The sequence below is a fragment of the Stenella coeruleoalba genome (genome assembly GCF_951394435.1).
Source record: "Stenella coeruleoalba genome assembly, chromosome: 6".
NCBI lineage: Eukaryota > Metazoa > Chordata > Mammalia > Artiodactyla > Delphinidae > Stenella > Stenella coeruleoalba.
The window spans coordinates 89,327,069-89,343,999 of NC_137151.1; the positions used below are offsets into that span (position 1 = coordinate 89,327,069).

At 40.9% G+C, this 16,931-nt stretch overlaps 1 protein-coding gene across 6 annotated transcripts in view; it reads right to left on the minus strand.

The window, feature by feature from the left end:
* The window catches only part of HECW2 (HECT, C2 and WW domain containing E3 ubiquitin protein ligase 2), a 416,399-nt gene that overhangs the window by 10,180 nt on the left and 389,288 nt on the right, over nucleotides 1-16,931 (minus strand). For 3 of the 6 annotated variants that reach the window (XM_079924630.1, XM_079924633.1, XM_079924632.1), the window contains 4 exons: nucleotides 16,403-16,517; nucleotides 13,496-13,581; nucleotides 12,360-12,472; nucleotides 7,472-7,972 (listed from right to left, as the gene is read on the minus strand). In XM_079924630.1, coding sequence (XP_079780756.1) covers nucleotides 7,831-7,972; nucleotides 12,360-12,472; nucleotides 13,496-13,581; nucleotides 16,403-16,517 — 456 coding nt within the window. In that variant the 3' untranslated portion in view covers nucleotides 7,472-7,830. Of the gene's footprint in view, nucleotides 1-6,563; nucleotides 6,954-7,471; nucleotides 7,973-12,359; nucleotides 12,473-13,495; nucleotides 13,582-16,402; nucleotides 16,518-16,931 lie in introns of those variants that run through there. The other 3 variants (XM_079924629.1, XM_079924628.1, XM_079924631.1) reach the window with 2 other exon arrangements.

The following is a 16,931-nucleotide window of genomic DNA, read 5'->3' on the forward strand; positions in this document are numbered from 1 at the left end:
AATAGTAATGTTGGAATCCCCCAATTAACTTCTTACGCATACTTGAATTGAATGAACTTTAATTCACTGTGGTCTTATGGTAGGCAGAGTTCTAAGATGATCTGCCATGACCTATATACCTTTGTATAATCCCCATCATTTGAGTGTGACTGGGGACCTGTAATTTGTAACCAATGGAATATGGCAAAGGTGAAGGTATGCTGCAGATGTAATTAAAGTCTCTAATCAGTTGATTTTAAGTTAGTCAAAAGCCTGATGATCCTGAATGGACCTGACCTAATTAGGTGAGACTTTTAAAAGAGCATCTAGAGATCAGAGACTCTCACTGTTGCTAGATTTGAAGAAGTAGGCTGCCATGAATTCTACAGCTGCAGGCAATGAATTCTACCAACAACCGAAGGGAGTTTGGACGCAGGTCCTTCCCTAGTTGAGCCTCCAGATGAGAATGCAGTCCACCTGATATCTTGATTTCAGCCGTATGAGATGCTGAGCAGAAGCCCTGGCTAAGTTGTGCCTGGACTCCTGATTCACAGAAACAGACATAGTAATTCTGTGTTGTTTTAAGCTGCTAGATTTGTGGTAATTTGTTATGCAGCACTGGAAAATCACTACAGGTCTCAATGTAGTACAACAATCTAAGGAAAGGTAGTAAGTGTGATATAGTAGCATCATCCCTATCAAGGGCAGGCAGTGGGGCCAAGTTGGGAGCCAACAGCAGTCCTTTCATTCTCCCAGGTTTCTGAGTAAAGAAAGAGGAACTCTGCATGTCTCTGCTGTTCAGTAACTCACCCATGAAATCCATAAGCCTGGGTACTCTTTCTTCGATAGTTTCAGTTCTCAACACAAAAAGAAGGACTGGACAACTTTTTTGTTTTTGTTTTTGTTTTGTGGTATGCAGGCCTCTCACTGTTGTGGCCTCTCCCGTTGTGGAGCACAGGCTCCGGACGTGCAGGCTCAGCGGCCATGGTGCACGGGCCCAGCCGCTCCGCGGCATATGGGATCTTCCCGGACGGGGGCACGAACCCGTGTCCCCTGCATCGGCAGGTGGACTCTCAACCACTGCGCCACCAGGGAAGCCCTGGACAACTTTTTTGATCCTCTTCAGTCATAAGACATAATCACCATCACTGACCCATAGCCTAAGGCTATCACTGCTTCCTAAATTACATCTGGTTGCATAATAGACAGTTACCATAACAGAACTTTCCTTCTGATTAAACTGAACAGCTCCCCTGGAAAATGTGTCATGAAGATGGAGAAAGTATGCATTGTTGAAGGGGAAACTGTGCAGAAAGATTAAATGGTTCTCCCAAGGTCAAATCAGGAATAGGACTGCAACCTTGGGTTCCTAGGGGAAGTTGAACATTAAACAGAAAGCAGGGAGACTAATCCTCTTTCACTTTTGGAAGCCTGACTGTTAACTTCATCCCACCCCTGACTTTTAACTGCTAGTCCTCAGCATCCTACCAGATTACATACATTTTGACGATAGGAATTAGCAAAATAAAGCTTCAGATATATATATTTTTTCTTCTTTTTTTTGCGGTACGCGGGCCTCTCACCGTCACGGAGCATAGGCTCGGGACACGCAGGCCCAGCAGCCATGACTCACGGGCCCAGCCGCTCCTCGGCACGTGGGATCCTCCCAGACCAGGGCACAAACCCGTGTCCCCTGCATTGGCAGGCGGACTCTCAACCACTGCACCACCAGGGAAGCCCCCAGATATTTTTTAACTGAATGACTCAATCAAAATATACGGGCACTCTAGGGAAAATGGTCCAGGTTGGGTCAGTCCAGAGAACTCTGAGAGATACCAGGGGATTTTTAGGTGCTCAAATCATCTAGTTCTATCTCATGCTCACCAGAAAGCAGAGATACTCAGAGAGGTAGGGTGAAATTCATCAGAATCACCCAAGAAGCTTGTTTACAATGGAGATTTTGGGGTGTACCCCGAGATTCTACTTTAGAAGGTTTGGGGTGGGCCTAAGGATCTGCATTTTAACTATCACCCCAAATGAGTCTGATGCAGGTAGGCTCCACTAGCAGAGAGACATCAATTGGATTAGAAATAAGATATCTACATTGGCTATTTGTTTCTCTTTTTTGAATTTTATTTATTTTTTTATACAGCAGGTTCTTATTAGTTATCCATTTTATACATATTAGTGTATATATGTCAATCCCAATCTCCCAATTCATCACACTACATTGGTTATTTGTACCAGTGTTTTGTGTGCTTGCAAAAATTTCAAAACTCCTTATAAACAAGACAGCATTGCTAATAAGGAAATTGAGGAATAGTGTGGTTAAATAAATTGCCCAATATTTACCATCAACTTGCTGTATGAGCCAAGAACAGGGAAAAAAAAAAAAAAGCAAAACAAAAGACAATCCTCTGAGGCTTTTCACACCCCCTCTCCCGCCCCATTCCATGTCCTAAGAAAACTCTAGCAGAAAATAACAGAAGGGCCCTTGGACTATGTTGACATTGGCAGCAAAAGCACATCCAGTTATTCAGTCTCAATAAAAGAACATTTTTCAAATCTTTCAAAGCCAGCCACACTAAGGCTATAATGAGTTTACCTCATTTTCATCTATGCAGCCAGAAACACTCAAGGAGGGCAGGTCTGAACTGGTCTTTGGGAAATCATGCTGGCATCAATATAAAGAAGATTTAAAAGCCCTCCAGACATCTGGTGTGACTTAATAGATCTCTTGGTGCCTTCTGGATTCTTTAAATGTTAACCAGAAGGTCACATGCTCAACCCTCTTTTCTTTCCTATAGATAGACAAGTCAATTATCCAAATCCAATGAGCCCAAAGAATCACAATTACATCTAAAATTTCATCAATCAATTAACTGATAAATGTATTTCTGTGTGTGTGTATGTATTTATTAATTTATTCTCCATTTCCTCAGAGTGATTTTTCGTAGCTTATAAGGACTCAAAATATGAGGCGAAGAAGAAATTACAATCAGGATTTTAAAGAGAGAGAGAGAGAGTGAGAGGTGAAAAGCATGGGCCTCATTTTATCTGGTAGATATAGCCCGAGAAATAAAATGTATGTAAATTGAATAAATTTTTAAAATTTGCATTATCATTTATAATGTGTTTTATCAGTACTCTCTTTCTTTTTGATTGGCAGTGGTGCCTAATCCTAATTTGTTTCCTTACTCCTATTCCCACCTTTTCATTAAGTAATTAATCAATCAAAACCAAATACTTATATATGTACAGCTGATTCACTTTGTTATAAAGCAGAAGCTAACACACCATTGTAAAGCAATTATACTCCAATAAAGATGTTAAAAAAAATACTTAAAAGCATTCTGGAAAATTCCTAAGGGATACTAGAGCTTATCACTTTTTAATGTCATGATTTCTTTGGAAATGTGAGCATTCCTGACCAAGTTTACCTGTCAAGTCCAAATTTTCCTCATCTGAGACAGGGCCTATAGGCTTCCCCACAGGGGAATCAGGTGCTCCCACAGTCCTGTCGGCAGGGAAGGCTGGAGGGAGGAGCACAGTTGGCCTGGAGCTGGGCTATGAGGTAGGCAAAGAGGGACTCTCTTTGGGCTCTCAGGGCCCCCTAATCAGGGCCCACTGAGTGTTCAGGTAGCACCCAAGCACTTTCACCTGCAGACCCTCTTTTATTATGTCCTCCATTGAAGACCCCATATTTTGAAAGCTTGTCATTCCTATACAAAGTGCCCTGATGCACAAAAATTAATTTTTCAACTTACATTTCATTTATTCCTTCATTCATTGAACAAATACGTACTGAGGTCATACTGCATGCCAGACATTGAGCTGTCCCCTGGTAGATGAGGATGAATAGTCTGCTCTCTGCCCACAAGAAGTTTGCACTCTGACAGCAAAATATGCAGGCAAATGGGACCCACTAAAGGTTATGCAGTCTGTGCTCTGTACTAGGGGAACTGGCTGGGGCCAGTAGGCACTGTAATCCAGCCTACCTTTGGCTCTGCTCACCAACCCATAATCCCTAGCTCAGGGCTGCATTTCTCCAGAAAACTGTAAGAAACCTTTGTCTAATCCAAAAAATTCATATGGGCTCTCAGTGGCCCTGCACACAATGAGTTACAAGTCTGCTCTGCAGAGTCAGGAGAGGCTTTCCAGAGGACACTATCTGTGCCAAGCCTCGAAGGATTTATAGGTGTGTAGGGTTTGTCTGGATCGGCAACAAGAAGGACGTTCCCAGCAGACTGCCCGGAAGTGTGAGGAAGCATTGCATCACCAGGAAACCTGAGAACTACAAGTGCTTGAGTGATAGGAGCCAAGGCTGGACGTGAAGCCAGAGAGGGAGGTAGGGTCACATCAGGAAGCGAGGTGTGCTCATGCAGAGACCTTTCCCATTTATTCCACGCATTAAAGGGAGCTAGGGACCGGGCGTGGAGCTTGATATGGTACAGGTGCCATTAAACACACCAGGGAACAGAGGAAAGGGGCACGGTAGATGATGAATTCGGAGCTTGCAATCAACATGAGAAATACAAAGCTACCAATCGCACGGAGTGATAAATTCAATGGACGTAATTCAGTGATTGTTTGGTTAGCCTAGATCGATTTATTAACACAAATAAAGGTGTAACTTTTGTTATGATTTTAAAAAAATATTCATAATTTCTTTATGATTCCAATTAATACTTTCTTAGACCATGAGATTTAGGGCAGGAATTCTCACTAAGACTAGTTCACAAATATCTGGGTGACCCGTGGTGGCGCAGCACAACCCCGACCCTCACCAGGTGTTCAATAAATGTGAATCAATGGAAAGGAATTCTATGGCACTTACCACGCCCACTACTCATGTGTCATATACCACTTGGTGGCAGTGATGTTGGTTATCTATTCATCTAAATATCTATTACTTCCTTCTCTCTGTTTCAAAGTCCACATGGACAGAGATCAATTTATGTCTCCCATAAAGTTTTGCATATAATAAATGCATAATGAGTATCTAAAGGCTTGTTGGAGGAATTAGATTTACTAACTAATTAATATCTTATTCTAAAGTCTCATTAGGTTGTCTTGGTTAAAATGCATCTGGATCTATAAATACAATGTGGAATGTTCCCACACTGGGAATTCCTGCACGGGGGATAATTAACAGAAGAAAGTCTTCAAACTATGCCTGGTAATCAGGTCACTTCTCACCTGTGGATGCCCCCTGGGAATAGGTGAACAGTACATACTTTTCAAATGTAAGGATTTAAACCCAATAGAAGAAAACCCAGTAAGGAACTGTTCCAGAATGAGAACTCTTAGAAGCCCAAACAAAATATAAATACCCTGGGTGGACGCAGCACATTTCTTGAACACCTGAAGACTGTAAAATGCCAGGCCAGCTCTGAAGGCTAGGGATTAGGGCCAACAGTCAAAATAGCTGAACTTATTGAATAACGTGTCAGGCATCATTTTAAGCACTTTGTATATGTTATCTCACTTAATCTTCAAAACAACTTCGTAATGTAATTATCAGTACCAATCCCTATTGTTCAGATGAGGGCATAAAGATACAGAAGCGATTTTGGCATATCTTGTCTGGAGTGGTCCAGAGTCAGACCTGAAGTTTAAGAAGTCACTAAAAATACTGAGTACCAATTACGCATTACGACTCAGCACGAGGGGCAAAACCACATTCAATTCAAACAAGGTCCTTGTTCTCACGGGGTTAGATCCTAGAGGGGGAGATAGACAGTCAACAAGTAAACCAATCACTAAACACAACGACTGAACCAAAATAAGTCCTATAAAGGAATTAAGGTATGACAGAGTGGCAGGTACACTGTGGGCAGAAGCCTGAAGGGCCTTTCCGAGCACTGAGCTGAGTCCTTAGGGATGAGAAAGCCAGCCACGTGCAGAACCAGCAGAAAAGAGTTTGGGCAGCAATTTCCAGAGTCTTGAGGCAGAGTTAAGTTTGGCACATTTCCTCAAGAAGGAGGCTGGTGGCTGTAGCTGGCGGGGGGAGAGTGTATGTGTTGAGGTTAGAAGAGTAGGCCAGAGCAGGCCACCCACCTGGCAGTCCTTGGCAAGGAGTACGGATTTTACTCTAAGGCACTGGAGGGGACGAGCAGGGGAGGGAGGTGATCTGGAGATTTCAGAAGCTCCCTCTGGTTGCTGACCACAGAATGAACTACAGGATGTACGAAGAGAAGCAGGTGTGTAGCCAGCAGGCTGCGGCAGTAGCCCCAGGGGAGAGGGGCTGGGGTAGTGGACTAGGGTGGTGGAAGGAGATGAGCCCAAACTAGTTTTTGGTCTTGAAGCCAAAGAGAAGGGGATCACCATTCCTTAACAGCTGCAATGTCTGTCACTCACAAACACACACTTTATGATTTATAGTTGTTGTGACTTGGACGACTCTATTCTGTTGGCAGCAGCAATGCAAACTACTTTCATTCCATTCAGTAATTACAAATTATTTCAGCAGTATTTTACATTCATCACTGGAGTCCTTTTTCAGGCAAAGTAGGTTTTACGATCATCTTACCCACTTCCCAAAGTAGAGACCAATCCAAAAGGTACAGCATATTTAAGGATTTTTAATAAGGTAATATTCCTAGTCATCACTGGTGTATTTTCATTAGCATGTGCTGAACCAATGGCAGAATACAGTATAACCTTAAAATATTATTATAAGACAGTATAAATTGAGTAAGTGGAAAGAAAGGGAAAGGGTGGAAGAGGGCCTTGTATCAGGGATTAAATGATGGAGCAGACTGCCGTGGGACCAGCAGGTGGTGGGGAACTGGGAGACCAAGGGGCGACATCCCAAGGCAGGCACAATACGGAAAAGTGGTGGTGTCACCAAGCGATCCTCCCAGTGTCCATCGCTTGTTCTGGATTTTTTTTTAATTAAAGAAAGTGATACCAGCTCCTCAGTTACTTTCCAATTTCCAAGCTGATAGCTCCAGTAGACAATGCTCTCTGTACTAGAGGAGGAAAAGCTGAATTATTGATAACATTGTAAAGCAGTATTTAATGACATGGAAAGTTATTCATGATTAGTGATATGTGATAAACAAAAAGCAGGTCATAAACAGTATAGGCGCTATGATTGTATTTTGTTTTTAAATGTGTGTCTTGTGTGTGTTATGTTTGTAGAAATGAGTGGAGGTATGTTTAGAGATTATCTCAGTAGTGGACTTTATATATATATATATATATGTATACAAGTATATTTTTATTATATACACACATATATTATTGTATTATATGTATTATATACACAAATATTAAAAAATTTAAACTTCTTGGCATTTTTTGTGAAATATTTTCTTTACATAAGAATAAAAAGCAGAGTTTTAAAAATGAAAATAATGTCTAGCAATATAGGGGTAGGGGAGTGAGAGGTACAAACTATTATGTATAAGAGAAGCTACAAGGATGTATTGTACAACACTGGGAAATAGCCAATATTTTATAACAACTATAAATGGAGTGTAACTTTTAAAAATTGTGAATACTATATTGTACACCTGTAACATATACTATTGTATATCTACTGTACTTTAATTAAAACAATTTTTAATGAAAAATGTCTCATCTTTAAAAAATAGCTTTATCTTTTTAAATTCTATTCCACTGGAAAAGCTGTCTCCCTGAAACATTTCATAATTAACTCTTGCTTCTTATTTTTTAATTTGGGTCAGCATTTCATTTGTAATAATCTCCAGATGCAGCCATTGTCAAAAATGAATGTTTCCTCCCTTTGGCAAAACCAACGCTCCCCCATCACGACTGCGGCTCTCCAACTCCTCTGTCCCATCATCCTACTTGGCAAGAACCTCTGAGATGAACACATAAAGTCTATACCACCCTTGGAGAGAGGATTTGACCTGCATTTTCCTGCTGGCATGTTAGCAGCCTGTTTTTCGGAATGTTTAAGAGCAACTGCAGTAAAGTGAATTTACAGTCTCCTAAGTCCATCAGAGCACAAGGGACCGGAAATCTACAGAAATGCAAAATATAGAGCTAACTACCAACCATGAAGCAGAGGAAGTACAGTTATGTGTTCAGGCTAGAAGCCTCCACAGAGACACCCGTCTGCCTCCATCATTATTTATCATCTGGTCTCCAGTTACTTTATTACCACAAGACAGAAAAAAAAGAGCCATGGATTCAACTTGTACTGGCTTCAGAGACAACCCTATATACTTTAATACACTTCTTGGCCCACATTGTGAGTAGTGCTATTCACTGCTACCGCAGTGTGGGACTAGGAAATATGAGAAAAGAATGAGACTCACATTTGCTTTCTTGAAAGGTTTAAAGGCCTTCAATCATCCGTTTCTAGAAAGATTAAGATGCCCTCCCTTCTGCGGATACTACCTGCCCTCATCCTTTATAGCCACTTCCAAGTCTCCAGGGTACAGCCTCCCATGCCTGACACGAAATGATGCCAAGACCTCTTAGGGAATACACTTTTTAAGTAAGAACAACATTCAACCATTTTGTCTCCAGTGTGTACAAATGTCACATTTTAAATGTTAAACATCATCTTGCTAATAAGAAAAAAGAAATACATTGGGGATGACCAGCTTGAGACAGACCAGTCCTTTAGTTCTGCAACTCAAACCTAGCCGGAAAGATGGCTTCAGTGTATCTGTTCTGACGGTGGGAAAAAATGGACTCAGTCATATAAAACCATCTTTTTCGACCACAGCCAATCTTACAGATCTTTTTCACACTTAAGTAACACCCCACATTTCATAAAGGGTGATGACAACGTTATCAGTAAAGAAATCACTTCTGGGCTTCCCTGGTGGCGCAGTGGTTGAGAGTCCGCCTGCTGATGCAGGGGACGCGGGTTCGTGCCCCAGTCTGGGAGGATCCCACATGCCGCGGAGCGGCTGGGCCCGTGAGCCATGGCCGCTGAGCCTGCGCATCCGGAGCCTGTGTTCTGCAGTGGGAGAGGCCACAGCAGTGGGAGGCCCACGTACTGCAAAAAAAAAAAAACCCAAACAACAACAACAAAAAACCCAAACAAACAAACAAAAAGAAATCACTTCTGATAAAACTATATGGTCATGCATTGAAGTTTTCCTTTTGTGTTTTTCCTCCAAATGTACTTTTTTTGTGGAGCACATTTTAATAGTTTCAGCAGTATGGTGGCTCACAGAAGATTCACAATAAAAGGTTTAAAAGAACAAAGAGAACACACTGTCCCTAAGAACTTTCATACACATTATCTCACTCACTTGTCGCAAATACTCTTTGAGCATGGCATCGTTATTCCTACTCTTCAGAGGTGGATCAAGGCTCTTAGGATCACATTGCTAGTGTATCACAGGGCTTAGGTCTGCATTCATGCCTCCTAACAAGGCTCTATAAATTGATGAACTGTGAATTAGAATAGCCAAGTGGCTCTTTCTTCCTGCTGGACCTAAAAAGTCAGGGCTTGTTAGAGACAAGGTATGAAAATGGTCTGCTTGCCTAATGTGCCTCATATCATCTTTATGTATGGCTATTTTATAATCTAGGTAGAGCTAGGAATCTAGAACCTAGAGCCTTAGGTCATAGTGCAGAAAGGAAGAAACAACAACGCTTGTTGCTCAACCGTATGTATGCAACAATGTGAAGAAACCCACCATTTATGATGACTCAGCACACGAACTTCCTGGAGCTCCAGGCGGAAGCAGACAAGTGAATAGGGCCCGACCCCCAAGATTCTTCAGCAACCTGTTGGTGCTACTTATTGCTCCACTAAACCTAATATACCACCCCTTCTCTGGCCATTTAAAGATGGAGAAATGGAGGCCCAGAGATCAAGTGATCTTCTAGGTCCCAGAGTTAGCTGGTGGCAGAGGTGGGCAAGAACCCAGGTGGTCTAACTCCCAACCCTGTGTGCTCTTTCCAATATGCTACAGTCTGACATATATTACAGACAATGGTGACAGAAATCATAATGGCAGCCACCATCGACTGGATGCTTACTCAGGGCAAGGGTCAGTAGTAAATGTTTTATATGAACGATTTCCCTTAATCTTCAGAATTACTAACCTACAAGGTAGATGAGGAAACAGAGGCTGAGAACAATTAGGCAACATCTCCAAGAGCCCACTGTGGGCAAGTAACAGAACTGGGATAGAGTCCAGTCTCTCTGAAGCTTAAGTTTGTTGTTTATACCAAATTGCCTTTCTCTGCTCATCAGGTTTGGTGAAAATTACAGTGATTAAATATGAACAGCTGATATATCTGCCTATGGTTACAGTTTATTCCGTCTACTTTACATAAGCAAGTCTTTACAAAAACAGATTTCAAGAGGAAGAACACAATTCATCTGTCCTTTCCTGCCTCTTTAATGCTAATCCTTGAGTTTCTCAGAAAAGTGAAAGGTCCTACTCAGATACTGTAAATCTGCTTTTGAGTTGCAAATTTGGTCTGAGGGGAAAAAAGCGTGATTCAGACATAAACAAAATAAAGTACTTCTTTAAATAATGAAATTAAAGTCTCTTACATTTGGAACACCAGGTAAGCCAGCTAATTACTTAGGTGTTTGGATGCAGTGCCTCTGTTCACAGACTGACACGCACCCAAAGCGACTGAAGAGGCTCAGGCAGCCCTGAGCTTGCTCTATTCATTGCTCTCTGTATCTGTATTTTCAGCATGCTTTTTTTCACATGTTGATGCTTAGAACGTTATTCTTAAGAACCAGTGTTGTGCAATTGCTAAGAAGACAGTCTTGTTAACAGGTTTCTCAAAGTCACTTGTAAAGTTGTCCCTTGGTATCCCCAGGGCATTGGTTCCAGGGCTCCCTCAGGGAATACCAAAATCTCGGATGCTCAAATATAAAATGGCATGTTATTTGAATATAATTTATGCACATCCTCCCGTATACTTTAAATCATCTCTAGATTGCTTGAAATACCTAATACAATGTAAATGTATGTAAATAGTTGCCATAACATAGCAAAATTCAAGTTTTGCTTTTTGGAACTTTCTGGAACACCCTCCCCACCCCCCACCCAGTATGCGGGCCTCTCACTGTTGTGGCCTCTCCCGTTGCAGAGCACAGGCTCCGGACGCGCAGGCTCAGCGGCCATGGCTCGCAGGCTCAGCAGCCATGGCTCCTGGGCTCAGCCGCTCTGCGGCATGTGGGATCTTCCAGGACTGGGTCACGAACCCGTGTCCCCTACATCGGCAGGCGGACTCTCAACCACTGCACCACCAGGGAAGCCCTCTAGAAATTTTTTTAAAAAATATTTTTGACCTGTAATTGGTTGAATCTGTGGTTGGTTGAATCCGCGGATACAGAGGGCTGACTGTACTTAAACAAACTCAGGATAACATCTTGAGGAAACTAATATCATCACTTGGGAAGATTTAACCTCCCCAGATTGCAATTTCATTATTAGTAAAATGAGAGGCAATCCTTTTTACCTCAAAAATTCAATATATTACTGCTGACTAGATAAAGGAGTTCTGAAACCAACTGTTCTCTACTCCTCTTTTGTTCATTTGCTCCCTCCTTTTCTTTTGCTTCAGCTCCAGTTTGCTCCATTCCCCACAAAACACTTTTTTTTTTTACTCACAAAGACTGCCTTACTAGTCTCTTACATTTATTAGTAGCAGCAGAAAAGCAAATTTTTCCACTCCAAGGAAATGTATCATCTTATTACAAATGAGAGTACAATGCAGAGAGCATTCCCAGGGAGGTAAGGCATGTATGATAGAGACTGAAGAGGCACAGAGCACAATTACATGATTTAATATTCCTTAGAAACCACAATGGTCATTTTTAGTGAAGGGATTCTAAATAGTTACCAATGATAAACTTAAAACTAGAGCTTCTGGAAACGTAAATTAGAGCCACAATCATAAGAAGCCACAAGTATGATGACCAATGTTGCTTTCCCTGTTGCTAACAAGTGCTTTGGTTCTGTTGCGTTTTGTATTTTAAGATATGTACGTATGAATATACGCTATTGATACTATGTATAAAATAGATAACTAATGAGAATCTACTGTATAGCACAGGGAACTCTAGTCAGTGCTCTGTGGTGGCCTAAATGGGAAGGAAATCCAGAAAAGAGGGAATATATGTATACGTATAGCTGATTCACTTTGCTGTACAGTAGAGAGTAACACAATATTGTAAAGCAACTATACTCCAATAAAAATAAAAAAAGATATGTATGTATGTATTCCAAGTATGACCAGGAAGACCTTTTTTCCTTCATTTAAAAAGGTAATCTGAGGTAAATTCATTCTAAAAGTTTTTTCCACTCTCCCAAACTTTCAGCATAAAAATGGTAATAAATCTATATATATATATATATACTAAAGGTCCTACCTAGAACACTGTAGTGACAGTAAAGAAATATCTTCTACTTTACCTGGGAAGAGCGGTGATTTTCCCCCATTTCTCCACACAGAATCTTCTTGGGCCGTTACTCCCTCGGAGAGAAGCAAATCCTTCATAGGGAATGCTGGATGTGCCTGTAACAAACTATCAACCCAAGAAAACAGAAGGAGACGGTGAAGCCAAGAGACCAGGCTCCAGGCAAGGTTGACATCGTTCATGTGCAGAGGTGCTGGGGAAGAGCAGCCTGCTGCTCACTGGTGGAAAAGCTCAAAAGATAAAACTTTATAGACATAGAATAGCTGTAACACGAGAATTCTGACAAAGAGCTGGAGAATACCAAGGAAGGACAGAACATTATAAAGAGAAAGGGGATGCGGAGGATTTGTAGAAGATACAGCGTCCTGTACAGCTGACCAGCTTAGAAGCTCAAACCATGTATACTTCCCATTCGAGATTAATAAAGTGGGCGTATCGATGAACCTAAGTCAACTTAGCATTAGTCCCTGATCGAACTGAGGTGCATGAAAAACAAAAAGAACTTCTAGTCCTGCAAATTTGAGACCCAGATCTGTGACCCAAAGGAGCCAAGATCCAGCCTACTGGTAAGGCTTTGCCTGAGTGACCAAAAGGCTTCCTCATGTCTGATATTTCTTTAGCTGCAACCAACCAGCAATTGCCCTGTATAACTATAAACACCACAAGAAAATGAGTTAGTTTTCCCAGTATTCTTAAACTTCAATATTATCTCAAATTTGTGGAATGTTAGATGGAAGAAAAGAGAGGACTCTTTATCAAGGAACTGGGTCACTTCTTAAGGGACTGAAGATTATCTCCTTCAGTTGCCAGGGATGCTGGCCTGCAGAGTACCCAGGGACCTCTTGTGGAAGGGATCCAACTGCTGTAAAGGCAGACGCTGTTGCTGGGATTCTTGGATGGGAGTTGGTACTTCCTCACAACTCTAATGACATGCTTGGACTAGGTTGGGGATGTTCTGCATAGTGATGGAACCACAGACCCACACAGTCAGGAGAGTCTGAAGACAGTATATCCCGAATATGTAGATAAACCTAAATGTATTTACTGAGTATACTTAGCAGTTATTAAAAATTTGCAATTCCAAAAATAACTATATTAATGCATTAAAAAGATGAACTGATGGCATCTTACCTGTAACAACCTTAGTCGTTGTTCATTGTTGAATCTTTCCACTGCAGCCCAGAACCACCGAATTACAATATGATTGTCATGATATCCTATCAAAGCAATCATGAAAGCCCGTGTTACTTTGAGTTTTCTATCTTAAGTCACCACGACACTGGCAAGTCGACAAAAGACCCCCAGACATAAATCATCATCTTGGATTCGTTAAAGGTTATTTATAATTTAAGACCAAGGAATTACACTGTAAATGTGATCACATGAGTGTCAGAAGTTAAACAAAACACTAAATGAAACCAAGAAACCTCTGTTTCCATTTAGTGGTCACTAAATGAAGCTAGCGGAGGGAAGAAAACAAATGAGTTATTTTAACCATACCGTTTCTGAAAAATATAACTGCTGTTACTGGAAACGTTTAACCCTTTTGGTCATTTATTTAAGAAATAATTTTCTAGCGCTGCTATGCCAAGCAGTGTCCTAAGTTTGGGGGACAATGGCAAAGGAAATAGTCCCTCACAGGGCTTCTGGTAAAGGAGAGACATAAATCAAATAATTATTCAAATCAATATATAATTGCAAACCATTTTAAAACTATATATTATGTTCATATTTTAAAAGCAAATTACTTTTTATTAATAAAAAGGGAAAATAAGTTTATTACTTTAACTCCTTCAACTAATAAATCTCAATCATCAACCTAAATGTTACTTTTATTCCATACTTTACTAGAATTTAATAAAATGTCAAAAGTATCATCCCACAGGTGGATTGAGGAAGTAGCTGTGGATTCTAAAACCTTCTGCCGAGAAAAATTAAGTTCAGAGAGAAGGCTGACGAGGATTAAGGCACAGTTAGTGATTCAAACCAATTAGCTGACATAGTCAATGTATAGAGAGCTACTCTAATTCTGAGTCAGCAGTAGTTAAGTCCTAAATAGAAGGTAGGTAGAAACCATTTTCATTCAAATTTTTCCTCACATGTTTCCGTGGCTGTAGGAGTTGGGGAGAATCTTGCCTTACTGTTTACCATTTGATCAGCGATGCCCTTGGAGAAGAAAGGGATCCAAATGAAGCGTAAATACAACTAGACTGGACACGGAGATGCATAGGCTCCTTGTCCTGCCTTTGGCAAAGACCAGCTGTTTGGTGCTGAGCAAATACTTTCCTAATCTATAAAATAAGTGCGTTGGCTCTTTATAGCTTTAAAGTTTTCTGACCCTTTGAATCAGCCCTTTTATGCCTCTCCTTTGCTGTCTGTGCCAAACCATTTGGAGAAGGAGGAGGAGTGAAAATGTCTCATCCTATTCTCTAGAAACAGCTGCCCTGTGAACATATGGCAAATGGCAGCAAAGCCGCCCCTTCATTCAGTGCCAAGTAGCTGGGTTAGCAAACATGGCAGCTGGGCATGTCGCCATTTTCCTGCCCCCTCCCCCCAGCCCTCTCCTCTCAAGGATTTCACTTGATAAGACTGACAATAACCATAGAAATAGGGACTCGATTAGTCATATACAGTGAATAAAAGTCTATACCGTGTAAATACAAAACTGGCTGACTTGATGAATGGCATTGCTATTAGAATCTCCTGGGGTTTGGGGACGGGGGGGAAGGAATGAGCTAACAGCATTTATGGTAAGATGTAAGTTATGTAGCATGTTGGAGAAACTGTGTTCTAGTTAGTGAAAATAGTTAACAAAGTTATAATAGCCAAGGTCATATTTGGATTATACACGGGGCCAATTGGAAAAGAGTTATTACAGCAACTGGACTTCAGAAATAGCAGCAATGGACACTGCAGTTTAATATCATCTTTCAGAGAAAATGGACGGGCAAGGCCAGCCCAGGGCAACAGTGATGGGCTGGAAGAGCCAAGCAGAGGCCAAAACAAAAGCAACTGAGCCAACGTTAAGGTATTTTTTTGTACTCCAAACTTTTTAATTGTTGTTTTTTTTCTAAATCTCTGTTTCAATTTACAGATAATTGGAGAACTGCTCAGCTCTCATTTTAGTCTAAGTGATTAATTCAGTGACTTAAAGATTGTATTCTTCACTCTCCAAGTTCAGAACCACTGCTAACCTCTTACATTCTGAGTTCAAAAACAGAAACAAAAACCAACCGTCATTTGTCACGACTTTCTGAACACTTTATAACACTACAATAAATTTCAGAAAATGTATTCTTTCTTTGATTAAAAGTATTGAATAAAACTTTAACTCTGGGTTAGCATCAGGTCCCTTTCCATGCGTCTTGATTCAGCAAATGTCACAGGCTTCGATGCCAATTACTAATTGAAAATTTGTATTGATCTACAGAAGTGCCAGTCCTAAAACTTCCCATTTGGTGACGTGTGTAGTTTTTAACTAACCTTACAGCAGTTTCCTTTTCAGTTGAACTTAATGCTTGAATTTTAGAAGGGCTTGTTCAAGAAACTTGAAATCTGAGAACCATATCTTACTCCATTCACGTGTTTCAACTGTGAATTACAACTGGTAAGCAGTTCAAGTGAAATGTAGAAAAACTGTGTTTGTTCATTAAGAAGCTCAGAGGGTATGCCTCTTCAGGTTTGAGGATGAAGGCAGAATAGGTGGAGTTTGACCAGCTGGGTATGAGCTCCCTGGTGCTTCACTAACACCACCATAAAACCATTAATTGATGTTCCTATGGCCACATTCCTTCACTAACAATTAAGAGTTACGACATCCTCAGATGGTGTGTAAACAGCTCTCCTTCCACTTGACAGATGAGGTAGCTAGGGAAAGAAGGGCATGTACCTTGCCCAAGGTCTCAAAGGAGCCTGCATCAGACCTATGATTAGAGTGCAAGTGCCTCTGTCTGTCCTGGATCCAGGCCAACGTGCCAAACCGCTTGCTTCCCTCTAATCTGAAACTTTAAATCCAGCCATCTATAAGTCAAATTTCACCTCCTCTATATTCTGTGTTGTTCCTCCAATCACTTAGGTCTATTTCAGCTGTGCCTGCGATGACCAGTTCTAGTTCTCTCGCATCAAAAACAGATACCAGCCTGGCATCCACGACCTGTGGAATAAAAAGAATATAGGACATGGCTTAAGAACCTGGAGAAGCCTCAGCTATAATTAAGCCTCATCAGAAAAGGAGGGCACAGGGAGTGTTGGGAATACTATGGGTGTATTCTGTGGAGGCACTTTAAAACATGTAAAGCTCTCTATAAATATATTTTTAGTACAAGGTTGATGAGGTTTTCAACAGAATTTTTGTTTTATAATTGGTCACTGATTAATCCAGTTTTTTTTTCTCTTTGGGAGAAGATCTAGTGCTCCAGTCACTTTCACAGTTTATTTTTATTTTAGCTATGGCTTTTTCACAGAAGAAGTCATATGGAAGACTTGTTACAACTCATTCTGACCCTCAGATACGATCATTTCACATATCAGGCATGAGATCTGATTACACATATCTAAGCATGAGTAA